The sequence below is a fragment of the Oryctolagus cuniculus genome, chromosome 21, assembly GCF_051225735.1.
Source record: "Oryctolagus cuniculus isolate XC-2025 breed Fujian yellow rabbit chromosome 21, ASM5122573v1, whole genome shotgun sequence".
Lineage (NCBI taxonomy): Eukaryota > Metazoa > Chordata > Mammalia > Lagomorpha > Leporidae > Oryctolagus > Oryctolagus cuniculus.
The window spans coordinates 6,157,498-6,170,648 of NC_142887.1; the positions used below are offsets into that span (position 1 = coordinate 6,157,498).

Consider the following 13,151-nt stretch of genomic DNA (forward strand, 5'->3'; position numbering starts at 1 on the left):
GGCCCGGTGCAGGCAGGTGAGACGTGGGGGCTCAGGTACAGAGAGGACAGGCCCGGTGCAGGCAGGTGAGACGTGGGGGGCTCAGGAACAGAGAGGACAGGCCCCAGTACAGGCAGGTGAGAGACGTGGGGGGCTCAGGAACAGAGAGGACAGGCCCCAGTACAGAGAGGTGAGAGACGTGGGGGGCTCAGGAACAGAGAGGACAGGCCCCAGTACAGGCAGGTGAGAGACGTGGGGGCTCAGGTACAGAGAGGACAGGCCCCAGTACAGGCAGGTGAGAGGTGGGGGCTCAGGTACAGAGAGGACAGGTGAGAGGTGGGGGGCTCAGGTACAGAGAGGACAGGCCCCAGTGCAGACAGGTGAGACGTGGGGGGCTCAGGTGCAGAGAGGACAGGCCCCAGTACAGGCAGGTGAGAGGTGGGGGGCTCAGGTACAGGCAGGTGTGAGATGGGGGGCTCAGGTACAGGCAGGTGAGACGTGGGGGCTCTGGTACAGGCAGGTGTGAGATGGGGGGCTCAGGTGAGGACAGAGCAGGCAGACAGGCAGGTGAGACGGATCAGTCCCTGCTACAGGGGCATGGGGGACCTGCCCTCTGGGGCTCCTCTGTCCTCCCTGAGTCAGCAAGCGTTTACTGAGCACCTACTGTGTGCCTGATTCTATGGCATGTGCTGAGAATTCACCAGTGAGTGAGAAAGGTGAGGCTTGGAGCTTACAGTGTAGCCGTGGAGACAGGTGGGCTCTCAGGTGGCGGTGAGCGTGAGGAAGACAGGTGAGAGTTGGAGCTGCCCTGCTGTGTGTGTGTGTGTGTGTGTGTGTGTGTGGCCTCGGTGGTGGGGAGGGGAGGACCCCTTGGCTGCTGCAGCCGAGTCAGGCTTGGCCCCGCCCATGCTGCCCCTGGAGAGAGCTTGCTGGGTCACCCTTTCCTCCGAGGGTCTCCAAGGGAGACTTGCTCTTCCCTGGTCTCTGGGATGTCTCCGTGATGTCGGCACAGGCTGTCACGTTGCCGACCAGCCCAGCAGATAGCAGCCTCCCTGAATTGCTGAAAAACTGTTCTCTGGAGTTCTGCCACCCAGGGTCTGGGAGGGGCGCCCCCACGACAGCAAACGCTCGAGCAGGCTGGCACCTGAGCTGTCCTGAGCCTGGCCGCCTGCAGCCGCAGAGTCTGGATTCACAGAGCCCCGGCCAGGCTGCCTGCCACAGACTGGGGCCAGAGCAGTCGCACTTGGCCGGCAGCTGGGCGTGTGCAGGATCTCCTGGTGCCTGGGCTCCCTCCCTCGGCCGCCGGCCAGGCAGCCTGGGACTGGCTCATCCGACACTGCCCTCAGGGAGAGGCAGGGGCAGCCCCTGTGTGCGCCCCACGCACACGCACACACCGCCCTGTCGCACACGGTCACATACCAGGGCACTTCAAAACTCCTGTGGAAAAATGGAACTGAAAGAATTGATTTTGGTGCAGAGATGTTTTAAAATCCGAGATAGGCTTTTCGTTACACGTATTTTCCACAAACCTGTTGAAAACCCTTGTATGCAGATTTCCAAAAAATTTTTGCACCAAACACCTGCTAAGTCCCTTCCCGTGAACCCTCTGTGCACTTTGAGACATCCACACACAACACGTGTGCACGTGTACACACATACAACACGTGTGCATGTATACACATATGCCCCTGCCAAGGGCCACCTGCTGACCCGTGCCCGCCTCTGCCGTGCAGTCCAAGGTCCGCGAGCTGGAGCAGAAATGCCGGACACAGAGTGAGCAGTTCGACCTGCTGTCGCGAGACCTGGAGAAGTTCCGCCAGCACGCAGGGCACATCCACCTGCTGGGCAGCGCTGCTGCGGCCTCCCTGGACAAGCCTCTCCCGCAGTTCCTGAATGGGCTGGCCCCGCCCACTGGCAGAGGTGAGTTCTGACCTCCGCCCCGCCGACCCCCGGGGGCTCAGCGATGACCAGCAGATGCCACATGCTGCGTGCTGTTCTTCGGCCCGTGTTACGGATGAGAGAAACTGAGGCACACGTGTGCGTCACGCAGCTAGTAAACGGTTGAGCTGGAGTTTGAACCCAGGAGTCGCTGCGGCGTCCACACCGGCTTCCACTGTGTAAGGAGCTGGCCTGCTCTCCGGCTCCCCAGCGAGGCTTGTTTGTGGCTTCAGTTTGCTCCCTCACTTTCTACCCCAACAGCCCGGGAACGGGGAGGGCCTGGAGCCTCTGCCCCACGAAGGCCCAGTGAGCCACGGTGGGTTTGACCTTTTCCCACCACGTCTGAGTGGGGGGCAGAGTAGGGCAGGGTGGTCTGACTTGGCTGTGCACGTGCAGGGGGCTGGTCTCCATCACAGGCCTCGTGGAATTAAGCCTCGTTGCAGGTGCCATGTTAACAGGAAGCACCGTTCAGTGGGCTGAGGCCCAGGTCGGCCTACCTGTCTAAGACCTCGTTATTTTAAATTTAGGGGAGATGAGTGTCAGGGCCGTGGAATTCCACGGAGGGCAGTTTCCAGGTCCCCAGGTTGCTGTTGCGGTGGGTGGACGGCTTCCTTTTGGTGCCTTTTGTCCTCCAGGTGAGGCAGGCTCTGGTCGAGTGTGGGATGCTCTCCCAGGGGTCCCCTCTCCCCCTCCCGGTTCTGCCACGTGCGGTCAGTGGTCACTGCAGCAGCCTCCCAGACAGAGGGCAGGAGCGCAGGGCTCACTGAGCACATGACACACCCAGCCAGGCCCTGGTGGAGCGCCTGGCAGTGGGAGGGGCCGAGAAACGGGTGGGTGGGTGTGGGTGTGGAATGCTGTGCAAGGCGCCCAGGGGAGTGGTCAGGGTGGGCAGCGGCTGTGCATTCCTGGAGCTGCCCGCGCGTCTTGGGTCCTCGTAGGCCAGCCACAGCCTTCAGGGAGGCGACCGTAATGGGAGGGCTATGGAGGGAGCCTGGACCGAGCGGCAGGGGTCTCTGCGGTGCCCAGGGCGGCCAGGAGCTCTGGGAAGGAAAACTGCCTTTCTCTGGCACACGCCTGGCCCCTGCCTCGCCTGCACGCCTCTGCTGTGACGGTTCAGGCCAGCTTGGGCCACAGCGCTCGGTTCTGCGCTCATACAGCTGGCACGGGGCCAGCGGCCTCCATCCAGGGCCCGGGGTGGGCAGGGAGCTCCTTTCTTCTTTGCCCATCTCCGTCAAAGGCATTTTTTAGCTGTAAACTTGGCCCAGACAGCAAAACCAACCTCAAGTCGTTGCGGGCAGAAAAGGCTGTGTCCAGCTGCATGGTGGGGGCAGGGCCGGCCCTGTCCCTGGTGCCATCCCTGTCCCCTACCTCACGGCTTCTCTTCCTGGAGGTGGCCTCACAGCCCCTTGGCACCACCCCATCGCCACCAAGCGGCTGTCACAGCGGGAGGGGGCAGGGTCCCCTGGGAGGGGAGCAGTGGGAGTAGGGACCCCTGAGCGGAGCTCAGCCCTGCTGCCAGCCTGGGGAGCGAGTGACCCACCCACATTTGTTGTTTTAGTCTCTCTCTCTCCACCTGCTTCAGGCCAGGAGAGCACTGCCCGAGGCTGCTCTGTGATTGGTGGATACGCCCGGCCCCTCCCGCTCCCCGGTGACAAGCCCCCTCCGCTGTCTGTCAAGCCCACCTTTCCATCACCGTCTGGGGGCCCGAGATGCAGGTTTGAATCCGCGGTGAGTGCCCTTCCTGGGCGGAGCTGCCCACATGCTCTGCTCTGGGGTGGACCCCGCGGACCTGCCCCTTCCTCCCCTCCCTGCCCGCCCGCCGCCTCAGTTCTTCCCTGGTTTCATCCACCTGTGCCGGAACCTGGAGACCCCACCATTGCTGAGTCGGCATTAAGATGCCAGGTCGCGGGGAGTCTGGTGCAGGAGACACAGCGAGGCCATGTGGCCCAAAGTGAGGTGACAGGGGTTCAGGAAGGACCCTGGGGGGAGGGCTGAGGGGAGGAGCCAGAAGAAGCCTGTCTGGTGGGAGGTCCCGGGGCGGGGGGGGGGCCAGGAGCTGAGGCCACAGGACAGCACTTGGTCTTCTGTGGAAAGTCAGAGGGAGCCACGGGAGGGGATCGTGGCCTGGTTTGTGTCTGAAGAGAGCGTGCTGGCTTCCAGGAGGGGAGGAGGCATAGCCTCCTAGCGTGGCTGCAGGGAACCCCATGGGCAGAGTGCCCTCCCCCAAGCCCTGAGGTGGGAAGGGAGGAATGGGGCCCCTCACGGTCTTGCTGAAGCACTGAGCACCCCATTTGCAGGAGGGTGGGGTCCTCCTGGGCCTGAGCCCCTCGAGGGCCAAGGACATGGGCAGGGCCTGCCCGGTCCGTGTGTCCTGCCCGCATCCCACCAGCGCACACGCGCACCGCCCGTGTACAGGGGTGCTCAGAGCCCGCGTTCTTCACCAAGTCCCCTTCCGTGTCCCTGAGGCGTCGCACTGAGGCTGCTGCGGGGGCAGGTCCAGACCCGGGCTCCTCCGAGCGTGGCGGGTGTGCAGCCTGGGCGCCTGTGACCGGGCGTGCTCGTGTCGTCCACAGATGGACAATGACAGGAACTCCAGCACCTCGAAGCAGAGATACTCGGGGAAAGTCCACCTGTGTGTGGCCCGCTACAGGTGAGAGCGTGGGACGCCACAGAGTGAGCGGGTGGCCCAGGGCCAGGCCTCGCGCCAAGAAGCCCTTTCTCCCGGCTCTGAAGGGGAGCAGGTGCTGGGTGGACAGCGGGGGTGGCGGGTTCCCCCAGGGCCACACTGGGTCCCTTCAGATGAAGGTGGCCTGCTCCTCCCAGGTCTGAGGTCAAGTGGCTGCAGACCCCAGGGAGGGGCTCTCACGGGCCTCTCACAGCTCCACCCTCGCTGGGCGCCTCCCCCGTGTGTGTCTGTGTCCACTGGGTTGGGCTGGCCCTCCTGCTGTGTGACCTGGGCCTTCCACAATGACCCTGTTCCCAAATAGGCCCCACTCGCAGGCAGCACATGTTGGGTTGGGGGGGACACAGGTCACCCACAGTGGTGGCAAATGGGAATCCAAGGGGGGGGATGTGGCCCAGGGCCCCCCACCATGCCCTCAGGCTCAGCCCTGTCCCTTGCTGCGACTGTGGCCGCTAAGCCAATGTCCCACACGGGGACCTTGGCATTGGCGCTCACTGAGGAGGATGGGAGCCCACATGGCCGCACACGGCACTTCGGTTCTCTGTGCAGGTGCCGTGGGCTGGAGATGGGAGAGGGCAAGGGTGAGCTGCCCCCCTCGGCCATGCCACCCCCCACACCCTTACCGCCCCCTCACCTGCCGCTCCCCCATGCCTTCACCACCCCCTCACTCACCAGCCCCCCCCACACCCTCACCACCCCTCGGCCCTGCCACCCCCCCATGCCCTCACCACCCCCTCACTTGCCAATACCCCCCACATGCCCTCACCACCCCTTGGCCCTGTCACCCCCCACCACACCCTCACCCCCTCACTCACCAGCCCCCCCACCCCTCAGCCCTGCCACCCCCTACACCCTCACCACCCCCTCACTCACCAGCCCCCCCACCCCTCAGCCCTGCCACCCCCCTACACCCTCACCACTCCTCACTCACCAGCCCCCCCCACACCCTCACCACCCCCCACGGCTCCGCCGCCTGCTGAGAGCAGAGCCTCAGAACAGACACAGCCCCAGCCCCGGGCACAGCCCCGTGCTTTTCCTCACGTCCACACACGTGCTGCCGTCCCCACCGTCCGTCACCTCGCCCTGAGCCCTGTTCCCTTCCACCGTCACCAGCATCAGCTCGCTCCCCACCTAGACCCCTGCCACTCCTCTGCAGAGGTCCCTTTGGTGTGCATTTCCTGAAAGTGGGGCCGTCCAGCCCCGGTCTTGTGTGCAAGTGGCTTCCTCTGAGCTCAAGGTCATCGAGATCCATCCTCGTGGGAGCTCACGTCAGTGCCGAACTCTCCTCCACTGTGTGGACAGAACTCTCCTCCACTGTGTGACAGAACTCATCTCCACTGTGTGGACAGAACTATCCTCCACTGTGTGGACAGAACTCATCTCCACTGTGTGGACAGAACTCATCTCCACTGTGTGGACAGAACTCTCCTCCACTGTGTGGACAGAACTCATCTCCACTGTGTGGACAGAACTCATCTCCACTGTGTGGACAGAACTCTCCTCCACTGTGTGGACAGAACTCTCCTCCACTGTGTGGACAGAACTCATCTCCACTGTGTGGACAGAACTCTCCTCCACTGTGTGGACAGAACTCATCTCCACTGTGTGGACAGAACTCATCTCCACTGTGTGGACAGAACTCTCCTCCACTGTGTGGACAGAACACATCTCCACTGTGTGGACAGAACTCTCCTCCACTGTGTGGACAGAACTCATCTCCACTGTGTGGATAGAACTCATCTCCACTGTGTGGACAGAACTCTCCTCCACTGTGTGGACAGAACTCATCTCCACTGTGTGGACAGAACTCATCTCCGCCAGTCGTCAGCTGATGGATGGATGGACAGGCTGCGTCTCATGTATCCACCACCAGCTGATGGACAGACGGACCACATCTCACCTGCCCATCAGCTGATGGATGGATGGATGGACCACGTCTCACCTGCCCGTCACCAGCTGATGGACGGACGGACGGACCACGTCTCACCTGCCCATCAGCCGATGGATGGACGGATGGACCGCATCTCACCTGCCCGTCGTCAGCTGATGGACGGATGGACCACGTCTCACCTGCCCGTCAGCTGATGGATGGACGGATGGACAGCGCCTCACATGCCCGTCGTCAGCTGATAGACGGATGGACAGCGCCTCACCTGCCCGTCAGCTGATGGATGGACGGATGGGCCACGTCTCACCTGGCCATTCCTTGGCTGAAGACTCCTTCATGTTATATCCGTGCCCAAACCAACCAGTCCCCCAGCTTCCCCTCTCAGCTTCTCTCACTCCCGCGCCCTCAGCCACGCTGGCCTCCTTTCTGCTTCACAGAGCCTGCTCCTGGCCCAGTGTCCTTGCACACACAGTCCTCCCCCCTGCCTCTGGCCTTGACCTCTGGGCCCTGCTCATGCTCCTCATGCAGGTTGCCCCTGGCTGGCCGTGGCTGTGGCCATGGCCATGCTGCTGGATAAGGTTCACCTGTGGATGGAATTGCGCAGGGTGGGGACAAGGAGGCCTTGGCTCTGTCCAGCCTCCATGACTTGGGGCAGCCATCTTGCTTTGTGGGGTGGGGGTGTCTGTTTCCCCCACTGGGATTTTAGTGGCCATCACATGTGAGTGCAGGTGGGTCAGATACTGCAGTGGCTGGTGTCGCATTACAGCAGCATAACTTCACTGCATCCGCTGTCACCTCCAGGTCGTGTTATTTTTCTTCTCTTTTTTCAAGATTGACTTAGTTATTTTAAAGCATTACAGAGAGGAAGAGACATGCACACAGAGATCTTCCATCTGCTGCTTCACTCCCCAGATGGCCACAGCAGCCAGGGCTGGACTGGGCCAAAGCCGGAGCCAGGAGCCGCTTCTCGGTCTCCCGCATGGGTGCAGGGGCCCAAGGACTTGGGTCATTCCTAGTGCTTTCCCAGGTCATTAGTGGGAGCTGAATCAGAAGCTGAGCAGCTGGGGGCCAGTGCTGTGAAGTAGCGGGTAAAGCTGCTGCCTGTAACGCCAGCATCCCGTATGGACACTGGTTTGAGTCCCTGTTGCTTGACATCCAATCCAGCTCCCTGCTAATGGTCTAGGAAAGCAGTGGAAGATGGCCCAAGTGCCTGGGCCTCTGAACCCACTTGGGAGACCTGGAAGAAGCTCCTGGCTCCTGGCTTCCAACTGGGCCAGCTCCCAACTTTATGGCTATTTGGGGATTGAACTCGTGGATGGGAGATCTCTGTAATTCTGCCTTTCAAATAAATAAATAGGTCTTTGTAAACATAAAGAAGTGGAGCAGCTGAGACTTGAACAGCACCTGTGTGAGATGCTGGCCTCACGTGGCAGCTTAACCCGCCAGAGCACAATGCCGGCCCCTGTTTTTATTTTCTTATTGAGGCCTTTTCTGTTATTCTAAATTTTTAAAAGATTTATTTATTTATTTGAAAGTCAGAGTTACACAGAGGAGAGAGAAAGGAGAGAGAGGAGAGAGAGAGAGAGGGAGAGAGTGAGGGAGGGGTCTTTCATCTGATGGTTCACTCCCCAAATGTACGCAATGGCCGGAGCTGCACCGCTCTGAAGCCAGGAGCCAGGAGCTTCTTCTGGGTCTCCCATGTGGACTTGGGCATCTTCCACTGCTTCCCCAGGCCACAGCAGAGAGCTGGATCGGAAGTGGAGCAGCTGGGTCTTGAACTGGTGCCCATATGGGATGCTGGCGCTTCAGGCCAGGGCGTTAACCCACTGTGCCACAGCGCCGGCCCCTGTTATTCTAAATTAATTGTCCCTTTAATTGGAAAATTTGAAGTTCCTCTGAATTTGTTTCCTGTGTTCGGTTTTCCAAGTTGGACAGGACTTGAAAGTGTCATTCCGATATGTTGAGGGCTTGAGATCATCCGTGCCCACCCTATGGGGGGAGGGGAGAATGGGGAGTCTGTTTGTGAGGGTGCTTAGGCAGCGTGTACCCCAAACTGTGAATGCGTGCGTGCCTTTGACCACGCAGGGATAGGGCTGCTGCTCAGGACTCTGGGGCGCGCCAAGCTGTGTGTGGGGCAGCCCAGGCAGCTCTCACCGCCAGTCAAAGCCGGAGGTGCCGGCAGGCCCAGCCCGGCAGCCGTTAACCAGGGCGTCTGCCTGCTGGGTGGCCTGGGGTCCTGCGTCGAGGCGGAGAGGACGGCTCACCGGGGGAGAGCGAGCTGTCCCAGGGGAAACGGCAGTGGGGTAGCCGGTGTGACTCCACCTTGGCTACTTTTTCCATGTTCAAAGACGACGACTTAGTTTTCTTTGTCTTGCCTGACTGGGAAACACGCAGTTCTGGGGGAGGAACGTGTGAACGCGACGTCGGGCTCATAAAGACGCGTGGTGCCAGGATCGCGGGACCTCTGCTCCGAGCCGAGAGCAGGCCTGCGGCGGCTGCAGCCCGCGCGCCCGAGCCGTCTGGCGCAGGGCAGGACTGAGCTGCCCGCCTGCCCGCAGGCCCTAACGCGTGACCTGTGTCTCTCCCTCCAGTTACAACCCCTTCGATGGCCCCAACGAGAACCCGGAAGCCGAGCTGCCCCTCGCGGCCGGGAAGTACCTCTACGTCTACGGGGACATGGACGAGGACGGGTTCTACGAAGGTCTCTGTCAGCACATCGGGCCCCTCCACCCGGCCACGTCGGGCCCCTGTAGACCCGCCAGCCCCTGGCTCGGCCCTCGGCCTCCTCTTCTCCCCTTCTCAAGGACGTGAGGGCCCCCCTTTGGGCCTGTCAGGGAAGCTGCCAGGGGCTCCTCCACAGACCTGTAGCGACGTGGGTGTTCCACAGCGTCCCCCAGAGAGCTCTCCGCAGCTCTGTCCCTCCGTGGGGCCCAGCGACCCCGACAGCCGTCCCCCGCTATCCACAGGGGGTGGGTCCAGGCCCCCTTGGACGCCCCGTGTGCTGCTTGTGTGCCTGGTGGACAAGGGTGTAGTGTTTGCGTACACCCTAGATGACTTGTGACGCTGACTGGTGCGAGGGTGGTGTAGACGGCTGTGGTGCTGTGTTGCTGGGAAGGATGGCAGGGAGCAAAGCTCTGTGTGTGGCTGGTGTGGACGGAATCCGGCTGCTCGCTGAGTATCTGCTACCTGCAGTGAGCGAGTCCTCGGATGCGCAGGCGACTGTGCTCCCAGACGGGTGTCTCCTCCTCCCATCTGCCCGCCCCAGAACCCTCAGGGTCCCCCAGTCCATGGCCCCTCTGGCAAGGCCAGGGTCCCCCCAGGCAACCTCACACAAGAGAGGGTGGCCCGCTGTGAGGCCTGTGGCCACCTCGGGGCCTTGCACGTCACCTCTCACGGGTGTGGGTCAGCAGTGTGGTCCTCTGTCGCTGCCGCAGGCTGGGGTGAGTGTCCGGCAGCTCTGTGAGTCCGCAGCCCGCGGGCTTCGGCCGTCCGCTCCTTGAGCCTCTCACCCGCGAGGGCCGGCGCTAGGGCTTGGTTCCCCCGTTTGTCCTCAGCAGAGCGGCGTCCTTGTTAAACTGCCAGGCTTCCTGTTTGTCACCTTGTGTGATTTATGGGTGCTGAGACGTGCGGCTGGGTGCTCTTCTGGTGTTCGTGCAGGGGAGGCCAGGCTGCTGGTACGCGCGCTGGGAGTGGAGGCCGGTGGGCAGCTGGGGAGTACAGTGCCACCCTCGGCATGTGCTGTCCCGGGAATCTCCCTGCGGCCGGCGAGCAGACCGATCGTTGCCACTGATTTGGGTGTCAGTGTGGCAGATCTCACACCCTGCACTGTCCCACGCCAGCGAGGCTGGATCTGAAGCTGGGTCATTACTGTGTGGCCGTGGGAAGCTCACTTCCCCTCCCAGCTGTGGTTTCCTGTATGATAGAGTGAAGACAACCACCAGCGCCCACCTCGGGCTAAATGAGGCAATGAGATGAAGAGCCGAACTAGGACCTGACTCGGTGCTCAACTAATGCTAGCCATCACCATCACCATCACCATCACCATCACCCCCACCCCCACCCCCACATCACCATTAGCACCATCACATCCACATCACCATCATTACTCCCATATCTCCATTACCATCACCATCATCACCATCACCATCACCATCACCCTACATCACCAGTCACCATCACCATCATCACCCTACATCACCAGTCATGGTCACCATCACCCCCACATCACCAGTCATGGTCACCATCACCCCACATCACCAGTCATGGTCATCATCACCCCACATCACCAGTCATGGTCCCCATCACCCCCATATCACCAGTCATGGTCCCCATCACCCCCACATCGCCAGTCATGGTCATCATCATCACCCCACATCACCAGTCATGGTCCCCATCACCCCACATCACCGGTCATGGTCACCATCACCCCACATCACCAGTCATGGTCGCCATCACCCCCACATCACCAGTCATGGTCACCATCACCCCACATCACCAGTCACGGTCGCCATCATCACCCCACATCACCAGTCATGGTCCCCATCACCCCCACATCGCCAGTCATGGTCATCATCACCCCACATCACCAGTCATGGTCACCATCACCCCCACATCACCAGTCATGGTCATCATCACCCCACATCACCAGTCATGGTCACCATCACCCCACATCACCAGTCACGGTCGCCATCACCCCACATCGCCAGTCATGGTCATCATCACCCCACATCACCAGTCATGGTCCCCATCACCCCACATCACCAGTCACGGTCATCATCACCCCACATCACCAGTCACGGTCATCATCACCCCACATCACCAGTCATGGTCACCATCATCACCCCACATCACCGGTCATGGTCACCATCACCCCCATATCACCGGTCATGGTCCCCATCACCCCACATCACCAGTCATGGTCGCCATCACCCCCACATCACCAGTCATGGTCGCCATCACCCCCACATCACCAGTCATGGTCATCATCACCCCCACATCACCAGTCATGGTCACCATCACCCCCACATCACCAGTCACGGTCATCATCACCCCACATCACCAGTCACGGTCATCATCACCCCACATCACCAGTCATGGTCACCATCACCCCACATCACCAGTCACGGTCGCCATCACCCCACATCACCAGTCATGGTCATCATCACCCCACATCACCAGTCACGGTCATCATCACCCCACATCACCAGTCACGGTCATCATCACCCCACATCACCAGTCATGGTCCCCATCACCCCACATCACCGGTCATGGTCACCATCACCCCCATATCACCGGTCATGGTCCCCATCACCCCACATCACCAGTCATGGTCGCCATCACCCCCACATCACCAGTCATGGTCACCATCACCCCCACATCACCAGTCACGGTCGCCATCACCCCACATCACCAGTCATGGTCACTATCACCCCCACATCACCATCATCATCACCATCACCCCACATCACCAGTCATGGTCACCATCACCCCACATCACCAGTCATGGTCACCATCACCCCCATATCACCGGTCATGGTCCCCATCACCCCACATCACCAGTCACGGTCGCCATCATCACCCCACATCACCAGTCACGGTCGCCATCATCACCCCACATCACCAGTCACGGTCGCCATCACCCCACATCACCAGTCATGGTCCCCATCACCACCCCACATCACCAGTCACGGTCACCATCACCCCCATATCACCGGTCATGGTCGCCATCATCACCCTCATATCTCCATTACCATCACTGTCATCAACACCATCATCATCATCGTTCACACCAACATCACTATTGCCATCATCACTCTCCGGTCACCATTCAACACCACCACTACCACCATCATCACCAACACGCATCTCCCCTGTGTCAGCACACGTGTGTGTGTAAGGGCTGTGCTTAGGGCAGAGGGGCCATCACCCTGGCTAGGGGTTAGGAGCAGAATCCAGGTCCTTATTTAGTCTGTTGGAGTCCAGGACTAATTGGATGGCCCTCCCTGGGTCACATGCGAGTCTCTCTGAGGAGTAGGATCCAGTGTCCCCACGTGGCCTCTGCCAGCCTCTGCGTGGGTGCCCCTTGGTATGGGGCAGTGGTCCTTTCCGGCTCTGTGCTGGAGACTCGGGCTGCCCGACCTCCCCAGCTCCTCCACTACGGTCTCGGCTTCCTGCCTCTGCTGTCCGCAGCCTGCTGCGCCCCACTGGGCAGTCGCGCTGTTTCCAGGGACTAGAGGGCCCCGCTGCAGCCCCAGGCCCCCAGGGGCTACTGGGATGCCTTCTTTTTCTTTTGTGTCCATCGACTTAGGAGTGGCTATGACACCAAACCGATGGCTTCACTTAGGATCACATGTGCTTTGGGAGTTCCTAAGGTACACCCTGTATTTTGTAAGGGATGGGATCATCCTTTAAGTCCGATTATTATGACCTATCGAAGATAACAGGAAGACACTGTTTTTACCTCTAAGAGCCGCAGACATGTTCATGCTTCTAGCAGATATTCTTAAAGCACTCCAGATCTCGGCATTCAGTTGGCGAGAGGTCCCTAACCGGAGGAAGTACCGTCCTGGCTGGGAGGGGTGGGGGGAGCTGGCGCGTGGCTGCTGTGCAGAGCATGATGGGTCCTGGGGTGTCTGGGCACCCGGAGAGAGCCAGATGGAGTGA

The 13,151-nt window shown here is 60.7% G+C and overlaps 1 protein-coding gene across 10 annotated transcripts in view; it reads left to right on the plus strand.

Annotated features, from left to right (window-relative positions):
- The window catches only part of RIMBP2 (RIMS binding protein 2), a 204,612-nt gene that overhangs the window by 156,815 nt on the left and 34,646 nt on the right, over positions 1-13,151 (plus strand). For 8 of the 10 annotated variants that reach the window (XM_089322867.1, XM_070065734.2, XM_089322868.1 and 5 more), the window contains exons 5-8: positions 1,713-1,899; positions 3,476-3,645; positions 4,491-4,567; positions 9,080-9,189. In XM_089322867.1, the coding sequence (XP_089178993.1) occupies positions 1,713-1,899; positions 3,476-3,645; positions 4,491-4,567; positions 9,080-9,189 (544 nt within the window). The remainder of the gene's footprint in view (positions 1-1,712; positions 1,900-3,475; positions 3,646-4,490; positions 4,568-9,079; positions 9,190-13,151) is intronic. The other 2 variants (XM_070065736.2, XM_070065741.2) reach the window with 1 other exon arrangement.